Source organism: Batrachochytrium dendrobatidis (genome assembly GCF_000203795.2).
Source record: "Batrachochytrium dendrobatidis JAM81 unplaced genomic scaffold BATDEscaffold_8, whole genome shotgun sequence".
Lineage (NCBI taxonomy): Eukaryota > Fungi > Chytridiomycota > Chytridiomycetes > Rhizophydiales > Batrachochytrium > Batrachochytrium dendrobatidis.
In genome coordinates this window covers 1,011,534-1,029,200 of record NW_006281106.1, presented here as the reverse complement: position 1 = coordinate 1,029,200, position 17,667 = coordinate 1,011,534, and the positions used below count along the sequence as shown (strand labels likewise).

The 17,667-nt window shown below is 41.1% G+C and overlaps 6 protein-coding genes across 6 annotated transcripts; 3 read left to right on the top strand and 3 right to left on the bottom strand.

Moving 5' to 3' along the window:
• Positions 1-716: 716 nt before the first annotated feature.
• Positions 717-1,509, bottom strand: BATDEDRAFT_35460 (uncharacterized protein; the record flags this gene model as incomplete). Its single annotated transcript, XM_006679947.1, has 3 exons — positions 717-964; positions 1,050-1,112; positions 1,197-1,509. 3 exons carry the CDS (start codon positions 1,507-1,509, stop codon positions 717-719), a joined length of 624 nt encoding a protein of 207 aa, XP_006680010.1.
• Positions 1,510-1,610: 101 nt separating this feature from the next.
• Positions 1,611-2,329, top strand: BATDEDRAFT_37142 (uncharacterized protein). The gene has a single exon (XM_006679966.1). The coding sequence runs from the start codon at positions 1,654-1,656 to the stop codon at positions 2,227-2,229; it is 576 nt and encodes a 191-aa protein (XP_006680029.1). The 5' UTR covers positions 1,611-1,653; the 3' UTR covers positions 2,230-2,329.
• Positions 2,330-2,598: 269 nt separating this feature from the next.
• On the bottom strand, positions 2,599-6,039 carry BATDEDRAFT_35458 (uncharacterized protein; the record flags this gene model as incomplete). The annotated part of the gene is made up of 9 exons (XM_006679946.1): positions 5,691-6,039; positions 4,914-5,619; positions 4,356-4,570; positions 4,080-4,267; positions 3,703-4,002; positions 3,563-3,620; positions 3,344-3,475; positions 3,090-3,246; positions 2,599-3,003 (listed from the first exon to the last, which is right to left on the bottom strand). The coding sequence occupies exons 1-9, from the start codon at positions 5,867-5,869 to the stop codon at positions 2,599-2,601; spliced, it is 2,340 nt and encodes a 779-aa protein (XP_006680009.1). The 5' UTR covers positions 5,870-6,039.
• A 362-nt stretch (positions 6,040-6,401) lies between these two features.
• BATDEDRAFT_26005 (uncharacterized protein) lies at positions 6,402-10,639 on the top strand (the record flags this gene model as incomplete). Its single annotated transcript, XM_006679865.1, has 5 exons — positions 6,402-6,918; positions 7,136-9,096; positions 9,215-9,410; positions 9,531-10,210; positions 10,298-10,639. 5 exons carry the CDS (start codon positions 6,402-6,404, stop codon positions 10,637-10,639), a joined length of 3,696 nt encoding a protein of 1,231 aa, XP_006679928.1.
• A 1,929-nt stretch (positions 10,640-12,568) lies between these two features.
• BATDEDRAFT_26004 (uncharacterized protein) lies at positions 12,569-14,762 on the top strand (the record flags this gene model as incomplete). The annotated part of the gene is made up of 5 exons (XM_006679864.1): positions 12,569-12,931; positions 13,029-13,424; positions 13,488-13,537; positions 13,603-13,835; positions 14,248-14,762. 5 exons carry the CDS (start codon positions 12,569-12,571, stop codon positions 14,760-14,762), a joined length of 1,557 nt encoding a protein of 518 aa, XP_006679927.1.
• Positions 14,763-15,057: 295 nt separating this feature from the next.
• BATDEDRAFT_89938 (uncharacterized protein) lies at positions 15,058-16,566 on the bottom strand (the record flags this gene model as incomplete). The annotated part of the gene is made up of 1 exon (XM_006680031.1): positions 15,058-16,566. One exon carries the CDS (start codon positions 16,564-16,566, stop codon positions 15,058-15,060), a length of 1,509 nt encoding a protein of 502 aa, XP_006680094.1.
• Positions 16,567-17,667: the final 1,101 nt, after the last annotated feature.

Below are 17,667 nucleotides of genomic sequence, written 5' to 3'. Positions count from 1 at the left end.
AAAAAGAAAGGACAGATTAAAAGAGATGATTTCAGTTCAAACCTATCGTTTGAGCATCATATGGCGGACGTTGTATTTATAATTGAGAATGTCTATTGAAGAAGCAGCCAATTTCTAATAGAAAAGCGCAACGAACATTAAGCATTGCTCGAAAGGAAAGAGACTCAATACAAGTTGGTCTATTTTCCATGAATACAATAGTCACACGCCATGTCCAATTCAAGAGTATGGCAAGATGATTTAAACAAGTGTTTGAAATGAATGACAAGCTTGCTTTACAAGCCGAGACCAGTTAGTAGATGGCTTACGCAGCTAATACGACATCATTTCCACTGGGTGATATGCTGATGCTGGTGACTGGATACTCGAGTTTGATGGCAAGCGATTGTTGTACATTAGTAGATTTTGAATTATTTGAAGCAGCCATATGGACTTTAGACTATTCTTTTTGTATGTTCAGACAGCAGTTGGTGGGTATAGATGAAAGTAGATATTAGCTTGAATGGAAGTATTTGATGGAAATTGGGCGTTCCGAATGGCATTGAATAAAACATTTTAGTTTTTATTGCTGATGGAATGTTCATGTCAATTCAGATGCTGGCATCATAATGTGATGATTTCAAACCACTTTAGTGGTTCATCAATCTTGAGTTTATGCATATCAGGAATCACCCTGGATAGACACTGCAACCCAAACATAGTGATGCAGATCAATGTCACCAAGCAATATATATATTTGTTCCCAAACAGGCAATGGCTATACTGCTCATCCAGAATCGTAGACCCAAGTACCAAGAAGGACATAGTTTCTTTTTATGTGCCATTAGATCTCCAATGAGCATGACAGCAAACCCAGCCGCTTCAAAGATAAGACGAACAGGAATATGAGGTACCAATGCGACAGTTGCAAACGCCCATGCTGCAGGAAGAACGCTTAAAACGTATCTAGATGCTGTTGATGGAGCTATACAGAATATACAAGATGGGTTATAAAGTGAATCTTATTGCATGGTGTTGACAAGGCTTGGATTCAATCTAATGAGTATTACCTCCGAATGAAGACATGGCTAGACCCCAATGTATGGCTCCAGCAAACGACATGACTACACATCCTATAAACGAGTAGATGGCGATACGGTTGAAAGTACAAGCCAAGTCAGTATAGATTACAATATTAAATCATCTAGAATACTGACCATAAATGGCTTGAGTTTCAGAGATGAGCATGACTGCTTCAGGCATGTAAACAGCACCAGCAGCAGTACCGATAAAAGGTATCAAAGATGCAATGCTAATCAGCTTCACTGGAGTAGGAATGCTGGTCTGGTCCAGTTTGGACTGAATCTGTGATGGAGTCTGCGGTGGGATCTGTGGTGGGATCTGTGATGGAATCTGCGATGAGATCCGACTGCTGGAGGACAGCAGTCTGGATAAAGGCAAGGAATACCCAAACGATAGACTAGTAGATGCCCATCTGAGCCGAGAACATCTTGTAAAGAGTCGATTCATGATAATCCAGTTGGAATAGTTTCCCTTGCAAATACAAGCTTGTTTATGACAACCAGATCGACTGTTTCCATGCTTCGTGCTATCAAGACCATTCCGTCACTCTCAAGACCACTTTCATGCTGGCATTCACTTCCCACTGTCTGCATGCCAATCAGTTCTCTACTTTGGACTGCTGTTCCCAATCCTCTGATTCTAGCCCATCACCATTCGTTTGCTTCAATTCGATCGTTTTCTACCTCCAACGATCCTCCATCTAATCCCAAAACTGGAATTCGATTCCTCTTGCGACAATATGGCACAGTTGCTTTGGGAACTTATATGGTGCTGTCATTTACTGTCTTTTGTGGCTGTCTTACATCCATCACTTTTCTCGGTATCGACGAAACCCATATTGCTACTGCATTCAACTATGTCAAGTCACTGGTTGGCATTCAACCCGACTCATCTATACCGCTTTCCGATACAGATCCTGCTGAAAGTAAAAAAATGTTTGAATCAATGACCTGGCTGCCTGAATGGGCTCGTAGTCCTGATATGATAAGAATCGTAACAAATGTGCTACTGGCTATGGCCATGACAAAACTCTTTACGCCGTTCAAGATCGCTATTACTGCTGCTACTGTGCCTTCCATTGCTAAACGGATACGCTCCATGAACTTTTCTTGGGTACACAATGCTATCAAGAGTATCCGCAATTATATTCGCCCATCCAAAAACTAGTCCTTGGGATGATCAACTTACAGCCGTATTCACATAAAACGTAACACTATCTTGATGACTATCTCGATGACTACCTTTTCAAAATAAACAATAGTTAAATATTCGTTGCCTTTTCTTGATAGAAATCAACTTGAATTGCCATTTTTGATTCTTTCAAACACAATGTCCATGTATGATGCAGAGTATCCAATACATTCGCGTTCTAGTTCAGATTGCACATCTCGGAAATGTTTCCTTGTAATATACTAAACATTCAGCTCGAGTTTAACCCATCGTTTATTTTATATACTTGTAGAATCTCATCATATGATTTAAAGAGTATTTCTCCGTATTGAATGAGCTTGATATGTTTGGTATTGCGAAATCAGTTCAGGTATGGTCTGTGTTTTCAGTATTTACCGTTGGATGTGGCCCACTTTTTCCAACTCCAACAACAATCCAAAAGGATATACGCTGCTTTACTGGATCTTTAGTAACCTTGGACACATCCGAGGTATCTGTAGATTCACCAGCCTCGTGTGATTCTACTTTTGTAGTGAAATTTACCTGGATTGGAAAATGAATCTCGGATTCAAACTTGAGTGGAGTCACCGACAAGACTACAATTTGTTCATGTGGACCTGTTACTGCACAGGCTTCAAAATTCATGGGCAGATGACCACCAGCCGCTGAATTGATTGAAATAGGAGTTGATGACGATCTAACCACTGTTTCTGGAATTTCCCAAGGATCAGTATACGCATCTAATGTCAAGTTTGAAGTATGGAGCTGCACCTAATAGGATAAGTTGCTAGTTCCATTTAGCATTCGTTGATATCAAAATCATTTGTCTCTCAAAAACAGAGTGATTGTTTACATACCGTGCATAGGGAGGATGCTGCCGAGCGAGTTTCCAAATCAATATAGACTGAACTCGACAAGGGATTTACAAACCGTAAATGCATTGTAAACTCTCGACCAACTTCAATAGGCGACAAAGGCAATGGCGGCGTGATTTGAATTCTCGGAATTTTATCGCTGATAGTATATGATCAAGCAAGGTGAAAAGGATGAGCAATCAGACACGCATTCATGGCTAAATAGTTGATATCAATCTATAGTAAAAAGTCCATACCGTGCAGCCATCTTGATTCCAAATCGAGTGCTTGCAGCCTTGGTTTCTGGTTTCACTAAAATATGCTCACATTTTAAACATCGTTTGTTTCGTTTTGATCTGAGCTGAACTCTTTCAGGTCGGAGTTGGTTTCTGTTGTAGTTTAAATGCCATGAAATCTCACGTTGGTCACAATTTTACAACTAGATAGTGCCAATAGAACAGTGAAAATACACATACATGTCTATGATTGATGTACCATTAGATTGACGCAATCTCTGTTCCAAAGAAGTTCGTTCTACCAAAAAATCAGTCACCAATATACAAGTTTGATGAAAATCGCAATTTAAAAATAATTAGTTCATGGCAACTCAATTTACCATTGTATGGAATGCCCAAAAAAGTAGCAACTGCATCGACAGGTTGTGTAGAGGGTTTAGACTTGGGTTCATAGGCTAAAACTCGTCTATCTGGTTTAATTCTCAACAACCGTATCGATGAATTCAATAATCCCAAAGATGAATGCAGTGATCCAAACACATGAGAACCAAGAGATGAGGCCAAATCACCAGATCCCACACCACTAGAACGAAATGTCCGCATGGTTTCAATATAGTGTTCAAGAAGATGATCGTATTCCTTGATCTGAGGAGAGTCACTATCCAGCTTTGAAATATGTGCTGTGGTTTAAAATACGCAATAGATGAGCAGCAGCCATGCATACTCCATCCTCAACATCGATCACAGCGGTTTATACCTGCTAATCCAGTAGGGCGTTCAAAACGAAGTCCACACTCTGTCGAATCCCATCTACAAGTGGAGCACGACAAGTAATATGCACCACCAACAATCTGCGCATCTGTACCCGATCCCTCTTGAGCAGCTGCATTGGTTACAGTAGTAATACATCCACAAATTGGACAATTGAAGCAATTCCGCCCACAGCTATGGATTACAGTTCGAGTTGTAATACAAATCAGTGTACTGTTGAGATCACAGCTGCCGAGTTATGCCAATGCATTGATCAATTCACCTTCCTCGTTCGGTTTTTATAGAAGTGGTGGGCACTTCAAACATGCAGTTGGGACAATAGCAACAAGACACTTCTTGCGACACACAACCATCGCACTTGAGCTCATTGCAGACAGAGCAAAAAAGCAATCTGTCAAGAGTATGCACTTGAAGACCATTGACAGGCAAGAGTGGAGCAGACTGGACAAAGTCTGCCGTGGTACTGTCTGTACCATCCTGTGATGTTGATTTGGTTATGGATTGGAGTATATCTTGACCTGAGCAATGACACTGAGATTAAGAGATTAACATACAGATATGAACCAATGTTATCAAGCAATCATATGCGTGCCTGATATCTAATAAAAGGTGATTCAATATGGGAGTGATATATATCATCATATGAGGAATCTGCAGTGATCGTCATGACTAAACTGTCGTAAGCAGCAGATTACAAGTCAGAAAAGATTTCAATCCAGTTGAACTGGTTCATGTTGGAATAGCAATTCATTGCAGTGTTGATAGTTTATTCAATTCCTTGTGCATTGTATCGATACGTCCATTCACCACGAATCAATACCAAATAATCACCCGCTGTTCGCAGTGCACGCATTGCAAACAGTGGACTCTTGTCTGGCGGATAGCTTTTGAATCGATCAGAATCGATGGGGAATAATTCTGGTCTTTTATTCCCACTCATATCAAATGGTCCAGCAACATGGCCTGCTATTGTCAGTCGGGTTTCGTTGAGCAATTCCAGGTCGATGCATTTTCGAATCACACTTCCACCAGCACTGACATCGAGATACTCGACTCCTTTGGCGCGCAGCAGTTTGAAAACCCAAATCAAATCTACTCTTGGCTTTATGGTGGTATGGAGAGTATCTCCAATCATCACAGTGACGTTCGATTCAAGTTTCCCAGATTCTCTAAACGGTCGTAAACGATTCTCCAAAGAAGCAGCACCAAGAGCAGTCGTTATAATCCATACTTGCAATTTAGCACCATCTTGATTGCCTGATCCCATAAATAATGGTCGATCCAATTCAAAGTCGCACATGGATGAAACGACAACTTGAATGGGTTGAGCATCAAGTTTTCCAAGTACATTCAGTCGGTAGCGAATGAGATCGTCGAATTGGACAATGCATCCAGCTTCTTTTTCCTTGCGAAGAATTTCACCAGTGATGAGAACGGCGTCAGCATGAGCCCAGCCAGCATTGAGAAGACGCCAGTCAGCATTGCTCCAATGGCCTATTCCTGGAGCATGCTTGAGTGCTACATCACTAATATAGAGTTTCAAGACGGGTTGATATCTCAAGTTGAATTTAGAAACTCGATAGCATTCAGGACTCACCTCACTAATGAATTGTCACCAAAATGCAGAATACCATCTAGTGTAGTGACTGAATTTGTCCAAGTATATGGTATGTGTTTGGGAACAACTGCTGTACCAAGACTATAAAACGAAGCAATATCATCAATAGAGATATCAGGAGATTCAAACTCTCCTAATCGTGGAATAATGCCAAGCATGCCAGCAAAATGTTTTCATGATGGGTTCAATCCAATGACGTACAAGTTGGATGTGACAATCGGATGCTTCAAAGCCGTATTCAGGTAAAATCGCTAAATAAGGGTGTCAACTAGATGAATGTTGTGGTTGGAATAAGGATTGGGCGTGTGTATTGAAAAGCAGTCAATTTATTAGGAAGGCGCAATGAAGATTTAATCAGTTTAATCCAAGCCATCGCTGCAAGATAAAGTGGTTTGTTTTACGTGAATACGGCGGTAAAATATATTATTGTAGCTATCCTCAATGCACTCAAGTCTTGGTTAAATGTATAAAAACATACCAGATGACATTACAGTATCAGACTGTATATCCGATACGGATCGTCAGTCACCAGCTACCATTGTAGATCCTACTCAGAACCGCACTACTTCATCTGTTCGCACCACTACCGTTACAATCGATGGCAGAAAACAACAGTCTTCTGTTACCACTAGTTCAGCTACACATACTGTACATAGCGCCACTAGCAACTCATTCGAAAGTAATTCTTTCATGGCTGCGACTCGCCCTATTTCTGTGCCATTTAGTGCTGCATCGAATAGTCGTGCCCAGTCCTCCAGAGTTCAAGTCGTATCCTCCCAGACAGGGAGCTTTAATGCTCCTGTCCATTCTAATGACAATCTGATTACATCTTTATCAAAAACAACCCAATCCCGCACTGCAACTGACACTACTGTTGATTTGGCGTTTGCATCGATTGCCATGCCTGCAGCCGCTTTGTCCTCTTCCAAACATACAGCTGTAGAACCAGATCTCACTAATACAAATTCAATCCAACATAACAACTCCAACTCGTTCACCAAGACCAACCAAGTTCATACAGTTGAATCTAACTCCAGCTCGACTGCTATTCAGTCCAGTTTTTGGAAAGTCGGCACTGCCACACATCCATCGGATGATCAAGATCAGCATGTTGCTGTTCAAATGGCGGACGATGCAGTGCCTATCCAACGCAAGCCAATCGAGATTCGAGCTGTTTCCTCTAAACAGCCGTTGGATACTTCTTTGGGTATGTTGTCATCCAATCATTGATGCATGTTTCTGAATTGCCTCTTGTAATGGGTTCATACAAGACTTTCAGCCACCAATAACAATCGTAATTTACGCCTTGTTGATGTTGGCATTCTTTTTGCAATTTTCTGGCACATGTGATTGGACCAATCCATTTTGTAAACTCGTGCTGTCAGTACTATTCACTAACCTTGATTTATCATCTATATTTTAAGACACACCTACAGACAACAGCTTTAACAAAAATGCAACACTTGGAAGTCATTTTTTCAACTATATTAATAGCAGCAGCTCGCAACTACGAAATCGCTCAGCCACACCTACTGCTCATGTTGAAAGAAAATGGAATCAAGGAATGTGGGATGCAGTAATTGCATCCACCAAAGACAAAAACAGAGGCCATAAAAATTTAGAACAAATCAGATTGGATCTGATAAAACTCAATTTGGTAGACAAACCTGCAGTCTATATTCGCAACATGAGACGCACTGTTGTTTTGTTTGGTCATAAAACTGACAGTATACTTATGGACACCATTTGGGCATGGCATCTTGAAAATCTATCCGCAAACTCCATTGATGCCATGAACCATTTTGCCGGTGAAAAAAATGCCGACGCTATTGTGAAATTACTGTATTCCAAAAGCATGTCGCCGTGGGATAGTGTTATTCAGTTTGATGTGTCGGAAAAAAAAGACTCTTCGTTGAGAATATCAAAAGAAAAAGTCAATGAACTCCGAACACTTCATTTTACTGGCATGCTTCGACGCGGACTGATTTTGGTCTTCAAGGTATCCGAACTGCATCCTGATGTGCGATTCGTGAAAATCGTTGCGCCATTTGGACTATTGTGTAAAGAAGCTGAAAGAATTCAATTGCGCATGCAGTTGGATCTAGCAAAGCTCATCACCAAACCAAATTCGGATGAAGCAAAAACTCCATTGATACAAAATAGTGTCATGTCCCGCATGTCTCAAATGATTTATGCTCGTCGCCAAGCCAAAGTTCAACGTGAAATTGCATCACTAAACAGTTTGACGCCTGATATTGTATGGGAGGGTCCCACAAGTTTGTTTAGAGATGGTACAATCAGTCCTAAACGTGCAGCTATTTTTACTCGTGAGCGTTTGGACAGTTTCTGCGGTGGTGATATTTCTAAATTAGGCCTTCCCTATGTTCATTTTCATTTCTTCTCCAATGCTCGTCGTAATATGCTTGTGCATTCCATTGTATCTGCCTGCACAATCAACTTTTCCTCTAATCGGTCCATTAGATCTAATATTGATGATCTATTGCTCAAAAAGGTATATTCTGCCTTTTATGCTGTGCATGATGGCCCTCTGTTGTCAGCTGGAAGCAAAGTAGAGCACATTGAGAAAACAGGCGAGCTCAAGACAATCGTCAGCGAAACGCCTAGTATGAGACCCCTAGGCATGGAGCGAAATGTTCGTGCTGAGCTGTATCAATCGCTGAAAGACTCGTACAGCATTCGTTATTTGTTTTCGTATCTACCTGTCAATCAATTGCGTGAATATTTTGGTGAACGTATTGGATTCTACTTTGCTTGGTTGGGATACTATACAATTTGGTGTCAATCTGCTGCATTTTTTGGGATTGTGACATTTGTGTATGGTATCTATCGTTCTGTCAGTTTGCCTCGAAGCAGTATTCCAGATCCAAATGGAAGCGACACTGCCAGTGAGATTCTTATTCGTGCCATACTGTTGTTTGACAACGAGGCTACACCGGTGTATGCCTTTTTTATGAGTATCTGGGCTGTTCTTTGCTTGGAATTCTGGAAACGTCAAACACAAAGTATTGCGTTTCTCTGGGATGTAGCCGATTATCGTAAACGTGAAAAAATTCGGCCTCAGTGGTGCCCGTCTGGAACCCATATCTCACCCATTACCGGAAAAAAGGAGAACTATGAATCTCCACGCCAAAAATGGACAGTGCGATTTATCACTGGCAGTATTGTCACGCTGTGTATTCTTCTTATACTTGGGTTTATTACTGGTTTGATTGCATTCAAAGAGTACTTTTCTTCCATAAGCAGTAAAACAGTCACCAGATCTGGCAGCAGCATAAAAAGGACAATTGTAGATTCCTTGTACGCTCATTTGGCATCATTTAGTGTTGCTATTTTTGCCGTGATTCAAATTCTTGTTATTGATCCGGTAAGTTGTTTCAAGAGCTAGTGTGCTTTGTTTGTATCATGGAGGGATTGGCACAAAAAACTGTTTTATTTTACCTGGTTGCAAATACTAATGCTATAGACATGATTGTACAAAATAGGTTTACACATATGTTGCTCGTTATCTTAACGATTGGGACAACTACAAGACTGTGTCCGAATATGAAGACAATCTTGTTCTCAAGGGATTCTTGCTGAGTTTTCTCAATAACTTTTCATTGATTATCCACACTGCTGTGATCAAGGCCTTGTTTCGTGTTTACTATGAGATTAGCCAATCCCCCATTCTCGACTTTGGTAAGCTTTTCATGTGGTTTACATGGAATGGTTGTTTAAACTATTGCCACCTAATAGTTGAAATTAGATAAACTAGACTAATATGTTTTTGATTGAATTTGATCTTGATTATGGTAATAGGCAGATGGGATGGAAACTGCCAGATTGTCTCTGTCAAGTTTGGCATTACCAACTGTATGTCAGACTTGATTATCCAGATTGCTACCATGTTTTTTTTCCGACAATTCTTTACACAGATAGTTGATACACTCTGGCCACTGGTTTCCTCAAGATACAGCGAGATCATGAGTTTGAATTTTGATTTTGACAACAATAATGAGGACAGTAACACCCTCTCCCAATACGTTCGCGACTCTAAGCTTGCTGAAACCAGCGATGAGCAATTTGCAGGCGAGTTTTCCAGCAAGGTGATTCAGTTTGGCTACCTCACCATGTTTTCTGCCGCATTTCCTCTAGCTCCTGTGCTTGCATACGTCAACAATTTGGTCGAGATGCGAATTGATATATGGAAATTTATTACAATCTACCAACGACCGTTTGCACGTCGTGAGTCTTCAATCGGACGATGGGAATCGATTATGCGATCTGTGGTGACAATTGGCGTGTTGACAAATGCTCTAATTATTGCATTTGCGTCGTCATGGTTCCAAAGAGCTTTTGATTTATTTTTTCCAGCTCATTTGTTCTTGGACCCTCTGCAGGATGAAAACGATCCTGGACAAGCCCAACGAACCTTGATCAAGGTTGCCGTACAGCTTGCATTTGTGCTTGCGTTTGAGCACTTGGTTTTTTTAGTTGCCGTAAGTTGTTTAGTTTGGCATATGCTATGCAGTTATTCTGCCAATCTACATACTGACTGGTTTAATTATCATCATCAATTTTATTAGGTATTTATTGACTATCTAGTTCCTGATATTCCACAATCGGTACAGCTTGGACAGGAAGCAGAAGAGTATTTAGAACAAATGCAAAGTGCAGCACACGAGGAGCGCCTGGAGAAGAATGCCAAAGCAGCAGCTGAAGCCGCTACAGCAGCAGCCATGGCCAATGCAGCCAAAAACTCTGCACTGGCCAAAGCAGCCTTGCTACAAGCCAAGTTGGTCGAGGTTTCAAATCAAGATCCACACTTTTTGCAAGCTCAACCGGTATCAACCTTGGCGGCTCTAGACACTACCGACAATAGCATTGCCGATGATGCTAGCACTACCTCCAGTGCTACTCATGGATAGCAATTGCGATCGTGTGTCGAGATACGCGGCTTCTGAGATGTTGCATGATGTATTTAGTTTTGTTTAAGAGAGCATTGCAATTTGTACAAGAATAGTTTATCTATTTTCATATAACTTGTCAGGCTACTGTTTTTATTGAACACTTTCAATAGTGTAGTTGACATATCTCAATAAAGATAAACTATAGATAATGCCAGAAACGACTGCTTACAGCTAGCGACAATAGGGATACAATGAGAAATTGTCAGCAACCATCATTTTTGTTGTTTTGCAAATATCGATGAATTATCTACTGATTTGAATGGCAGGTGCATCCATCATTCATGTTTTCTGTACCACGGCGACAATCTGGCTTGACACGGCTAGTTTGATCTCGATTCAATATAGGGCAGTGTCACTCATTGGATCTTGTTTCAACACGTTCAACATTTCCCTATATAGTCTGTATATCAGCTTAAAACAATCGTATAGTTCCACAAACAGAAAACTCGTTTTCAAAAGGTTACAACAGCTTGATTGGTATATCAGAATGTTTCCAAAACATGGTGAAATTGAGTTGAAGTATAAACTACTTTATTCCATTCTCATTTCTGCTGTCACTTGATGAATCGTCATTTGACACTTTTGGATAGAGCACGATCCATCATCTTTTGTTGAGAGCACGATGTTAAAGTTGGTGCTGAAGCTTGAACAATCGTGTCTTATCATTATTACAAGGGACAATGCATTGTCTGTTGGATAACCCATTCTGCTGCTTGCCCAGAATACCGTGCTCCAGCAAGCATACAAGTTTGGACTGTATATGAATCCTTTCATCTCTCATTTTTGATGACAAGGCAAACTTGTAGTCCACAATGTAAACCTGCTTATTGCAAAACCTCTTGCCCAAACTCCAAAAGGACACTGGATTTGGTAGTGGGAATCGTAAAACAAACCCCCGATTGCACATGAGCATGGTTGAATGGATTACGTGAGCATCTCAAATACAAGACACTGATGGTGATGGCTGCTGACAATCTCATTTTATTTTCTCCATCCTCATCCTTATTATCACTGGCTGTGATGATCCAATTCGGTATCTGGCCAAAATTATGAGTATGAATGGGTTCACATGTCAGCAAATGCATTTCAAATCTGAATCTCCAATACCAATACCAATACGATGGCTCATTAGATGTATGGGTATGATCCGGTTTTTAGGTATTCTTTAAACTGTTTTTCCGTGATGGTTTATTTGGTTTATTCAGTTTATCAAATATGCTTTGCAGTTCAAGTCACCGCCTATCCATTTATTGTCACTATCCCCACAAATACACGAATGCTCAGCATATCCATATATGAATTAGATGTAGGCTTCGCTACTCTGTAGTGGCAGTGCATATTCCATGGTTTGCTTTTGTGTCATACCTCAATCCCATTACCACAAGCTTAAAGCAGTGCTAAACATGCCACATGTGAATTCGGGTTTTGGTAACTAGTTGTGTTGTCTGAATTTGTAGTATTTGAATTGGAATTCAGTTTAGGCAATTCAATGTTGTAAATAGTCTCGAGTTTAGGCTTGCTGGTGTTCTTGCTGATCTCCATTTCAATACACCATGCTTGCTAGCATAAGAGATTAATGCAAACCAGCTGAATCCTAACCCCAGATGATTTTACACTTTTACAATAAAATCGATTCAAAACGTTCAGATGGGTTGTACTAGCTTATTGAATTCAACCAACCTTTATACAGTTTGATCAATGCACAGGAACGCACCACTATTACCTGCATATTATTATGGGGTGGAATCTGCATAGTACTCGAACTCTAAACTATTCATTTATTCTACTGCATCACTTGTACACATCTAGATTATTACTGTTGCTTGCAATCTGAAAATAATTATTTATTTATTCATTCAACGTGTTGGTATTTTTCATGTATTTTCAATGCAGCCATTTCAACCAGACTCGCATTCAGCACCAGTGTCTGCCTCGACAGCATTCACAAATTCATATGAGAAACCTCAACTAACCTCTTCTTTGCCGACTGTTCGTCAATCCCGTTACGACCGAATACTTTGTAAAGTAAAACGCTCAGCACGTTCAGAAATCAGTCTCCAACAATGGGCTAGTCGAGGACTTTCTTCAGTCAATTTCTGGATTGATCCAAAACTTGATCAAGTAAAACGCATTCACTATGATCAAGTCTCTACTCAGGAGTTTATTAAAAAATGGGAAGCTCCTGGACTGCCTGTAGTGATTGTTGGTGCAACGGATCAGTGGAGTGCCAATACTGCCTGGAATGTCGAGGTAAATGTATTTTGCTTGCATGCAAAATTCATGTCGAATACTTGGAGTCAATGATTGCTTATATTAACTCACTTGTATATAACATTGCTTTCATTAGACATTTGCACGCAGGTATAGAAACGAAAAGGTGAAAATCGGTCAAGACGACGATGGCAAAGCTGTTTATATTGGAGTCAAGTACTTTTTTCACTATGCCTTGACTGATCCAAACGGCGCAGCAGTAGATGATTCTCCTTTGTATATATTTGATGGATCATTTGGCAGTCGCACACAGAATAATACAGCAAGACGACCGCAATCTAAAACTGTAGCAGATGAATCCAAGTTTAAACCTGCAGACGGTGATTCAATGCCACTCTGCCATCTAATAGACGACTTTGAGCTTCCAAAGTACTTTACTGATGATTTGTTTCGATTGGTTGGAAAGCGTCGTCGACCACCGTATAGATGGATCGTTATTGGTCCTGCACGATCCGGCACAGGAATTCATATTGTATGGTGTAGGGTCTAATTGAAACGTATACTTTATTACGTACTGACTTTATTCGTCTTTTAGGATCCATTAGGCACAAGTGCTTGGAATGCCCTTCTCCAAGGTCATAAACGGTGAGTAGATTTATTTTGAAAATGACCAGCCACTATCCTGTTCATTCACTTACACAATTTTGTAGGTGGGTATTGTTTCCTCCAGGTGCACCCAAAGATATTATTGAGCCCAAATCACTTCAAGATCATGAAGCAGTAACGTGGTTTACCCATGTTTACCCCAAGTTATCGGATCAGCATCCCAATTCACCAACAGGAAAAACATATGCACAAGTATTTGGCATGATTGATATTTTACAAGGACCAGGAGAAACAGTGTTTGTTCCAGGTGGATGGTCACATGTAGTAATGAACATAGGTGAGTGCCTTGAAATTCTATTCGCATAAAATGGAACACTCGCATCTAGCAATATCTGCCTCTTCTGCTTTGCAATAGAGTAGTTGAATATTTTCTGTGCTTTCTTGACAGAGATTGATTGCCTCTCAATACATAGTGTCAGTTGTTCAAAACACAATGTCCATGTATAATGTACAAAATTCCAGATACGTTCGTGCTCTAGTCCAACAATTGCATGCTTCATAAATGCAGCTGTTGTTTCCATGTCAATCACCCAATATTTACTTGTAATGTCCAGTACATTTGATATGGAATACCATTTCACAAGGCTGGCTGTTTATCATATAGTTGTATTTAGTGTTCCATTTTACGTGGATACAGCTGTAAATGTTTAATCCAAATCTAGAGTACTCAGTTTTTTTGTAAAATATAGATTTTACCGTGGCAATAACGCAAAACTTTTGCTCCAGAACCAACATAGAGTATGTATGGCTTCATACCCGATACAGTCGACCCAAAATGGCAGAGAAGCTTTTGCGTGTTCTTTCCTATTCTAGCAAGCTTCTTGCTCAATCATCCCAGCTTGAATCTTCCTCGCAGTCTACTACATGCTTGGGTAAACGAAAGGATCGCAAGCGGCGACAACAGCGTCAAAAGCGTGAGGATAGACGGATGCGACAACTACTGCATGGCACGAGCGAAGCCGACTTGAAAGTATACATCAAATTAGTGGGAAAGCTTCAAACACTAAATACTATTCCACGTGTGTATCAATCTTCGTCATCATCATCAAGCAGTAGCAGCTCAACGACTACTTCATCTGAATCTGAATCTGAATCGGGGTCTGAATCTGACGCGCCTATAGCGAAATGCATTTGCTCCAAATGTATAGCCCGACGAAGCCGCCACAAATCTAAACGAGCTCGGCTTCAAGTGTCTGGTCATTAGATTTGTTAGCCCACTGCATTTTCCAATCCACTCAACTTGAGCCCTACCACCCACACTCCAAAATAAAGTATTCACAAAGTCAAATTTGAATTTATTTCAAAAGTGGTATCAATAAAAGGTACCCAAACGAGACTTTCAGAATTATACGAGGCAGTGATAAGAATGGATTAAAAGGTGAATGTGTGATTAGAACGAAACAGATTTGTAAGCGAGACATCGCATGGTATGAAAGACTTGCTGAAATGCCACATGTTCAAGCAGACGTCTTTTGGTGCTCCGACCCAATTAGAGTAAGCTAACCCATGGCTGAAGGTGGCGTGAGAGAGCCAGCAGAAGGCGAGTAGATCTGGAAAATGCCATCCTGGGGCTCTGTCGTGAAAGAATGCTGATGAGTATTGGCCATGTGTGATCGATATTGCTGGCGAAGAGAAAGGGCTAGTTTATAACGCAAACGCTGGTTGACAGCACCAGGCAAGGCACGGATGTCTTTGGTTTGATTCATAGGTGTAGTACAGAGACCACCTGCCACACCAGACTCGGGAGTTGGTGGAGGAGTCATTTCTTTGGAAACTGATACCGATGCAGCTTTTGATCTTTCCAGCTCAAAGTGACGTGCACGGCGAAGACTCCGTCTCGTTACGGGTGCAGTCGTTTGGCATGACAAAGCACTAGGGTTTGTGGAAAAAGAAGCAAAAGCTGCAGCAGCTTTGGTGGAAAAGGCAAGAGTAGGCTGGGAACAAGCCATGTTTATCATGGCATTATGCTGGAAAGCAAGCTGCTGCTGGGGCAAGATACGACAGGAGGGAGCACTATCAGCAGCCCAAGCAGTTTCCAGCTGTCTACGACCGTGTTCTGCAAGCAATGGACAGAAATCAACCCATAGACTAAAGCGGGACAGTTCAATATTCAGTTTATAGTCTAGACTCTTCAAAGCACATGTTCTAATGCGAATCAGGTCGGCAACAGGAACACCAGATACGGCTGCCCAGCAACTCATGGGAAACGACGTGTCGTTTAAAATAGAATCTGCCAAGGCTAATGCAACGACTGTAAGCGTGATCTCTGGTGGAATCTGGCAAGCAAGTTCTGTTGAACTCGGATATACTAGCGGTATAAAAGGGGATCCGAATGGTGTTGCTTCGGTAAGTACTGCAAGCACATACAATCCATAATAAACTGTAGTGACAGAGGTGTGGGTATATGCCAGCACTCGCTGACCAATTTTTTCAAATAAAGCATTGCGAGATTGACAAAGTGGGTAGCTGGCTGCGTGGGGGATCCGGATACTGGAATTAGTGGTTCCATCAAGCAAGGCAACAGCGGTGGATGTCAAAGTAAGCGCCAAAGATCGGTTCTCTAAATAAGCAGAGCTAGATTTTGCCGCCATAATACCAAATGAGGAGGGGGTAATAGGTGTAACCACAGAACCTGCGGTGACGGGATTGGACTGTTTTTGAAGAGATGCAACACTAGAACCAGAAGCAGGGCAAGTTTGAAGAAGCGAGGAAAGATTGGAGCGGAAATGTGGTGCATCTTGAGGTCCACAAGTATCTGGGTTGTTTGTGTGATGTAATTGATTGGGCTGAGTCTTTGGAAGAAAGTGCAAGGCATCAGCATTTTGTTGTGGTTCCGCACCAGTGGCAGAAAGGAACTGCGATTGTTGTAGGGAACGAGATTCACATAGAGCATTGTCGGATGAAGGAGCAGAGTGTTTGAGGCTGCCGGTCAGTAGCAAGTTTACTGCAGGTGTACGTGTTCGGACCCAACACCCCGTATCGGTTTGAAGCAGGCTGTTCAAGCTCATATGCAAGTGTGAAATAAGTTGGTGGATTTGCAACAGCTAATAAAATTGATCAAAGAGATGAAGATGCTCCAACTTGGATATTGATATTGGATGGCAAGCGAATAATAGGGTAATGAAAGCGTCAGCAACAACTAGCCGATCCAATTATTAGGCAATGTGGGGGAATACACGCAATGTTTCGGGCACAGGTTGATGTATAGCGATAGACTTGAACGAAAAGTGGATGGCAAGAGTAGTCTATTTAAACTAAATCAAGTACTTTCAAGCAGCCGCAAAAAGTAGCGACAGATAGTGCAATCAAAACTGCAGGATTGTTTACAGTTTTGTGTAGTGATGGTGGAGCAGAGAAAACCGAGGGTGTTGGGGTGCTAAGTGACCCGCAGAGGTGCAAATGTGTGTGTATAGTATACCAAATGGGCGTGTTGAGGATTCGGCTGAACTGTAGTACGAGGGGAATGAGGGTTTGCTATGTTGCACATACAGATTTAGTCATTTGCCCATCCACTTGTTTTTAAACACTAAACACAGCAAATCTTCTTTGTGCAGCTCTGTTCGCCTGGTTTTTATTATAGCCCTCAACATGAGCTGAGCAACATGTTGGTTGGCGCGATACCCTTGTTTGGAGATTTAGTTGCTAGTCCTTTACAAATGTGACAGTGAAGGGTGTTTTGAATGCAGGGGATCTTGTGCATCTTCATGGTGATGCTGTATAAAATAAGTGGCAAAAACAATATAAATTACATCTGTAAATTGCTTGGCATAGATTAAGTGTGTGGTTTCAAATAAGCCAATGGTAAATGACGATGAGGGGATGGTAGTTTGAGAGTGCAATAAAGTATAGCCGATTCACGCAGACTGGAACATTGTATTTATCTGTAGTCACTGCCTCTATTTTCCCGAAAATAAGCGAGTGAGTCCTCATTGCACTCGACTACAAATCGACCGTCTCAATTGTTATTCTCAATTCTTTTAAACATCCATCATGATAACACACGAACATAGTTTTGAACCGAAATTATCTTTGAATGTGCTCCTTCTTCACTTTTGGCATAGCCATACATTGTACGATCACCAACTTTGAAACTCAGCTCGCTCATTGCA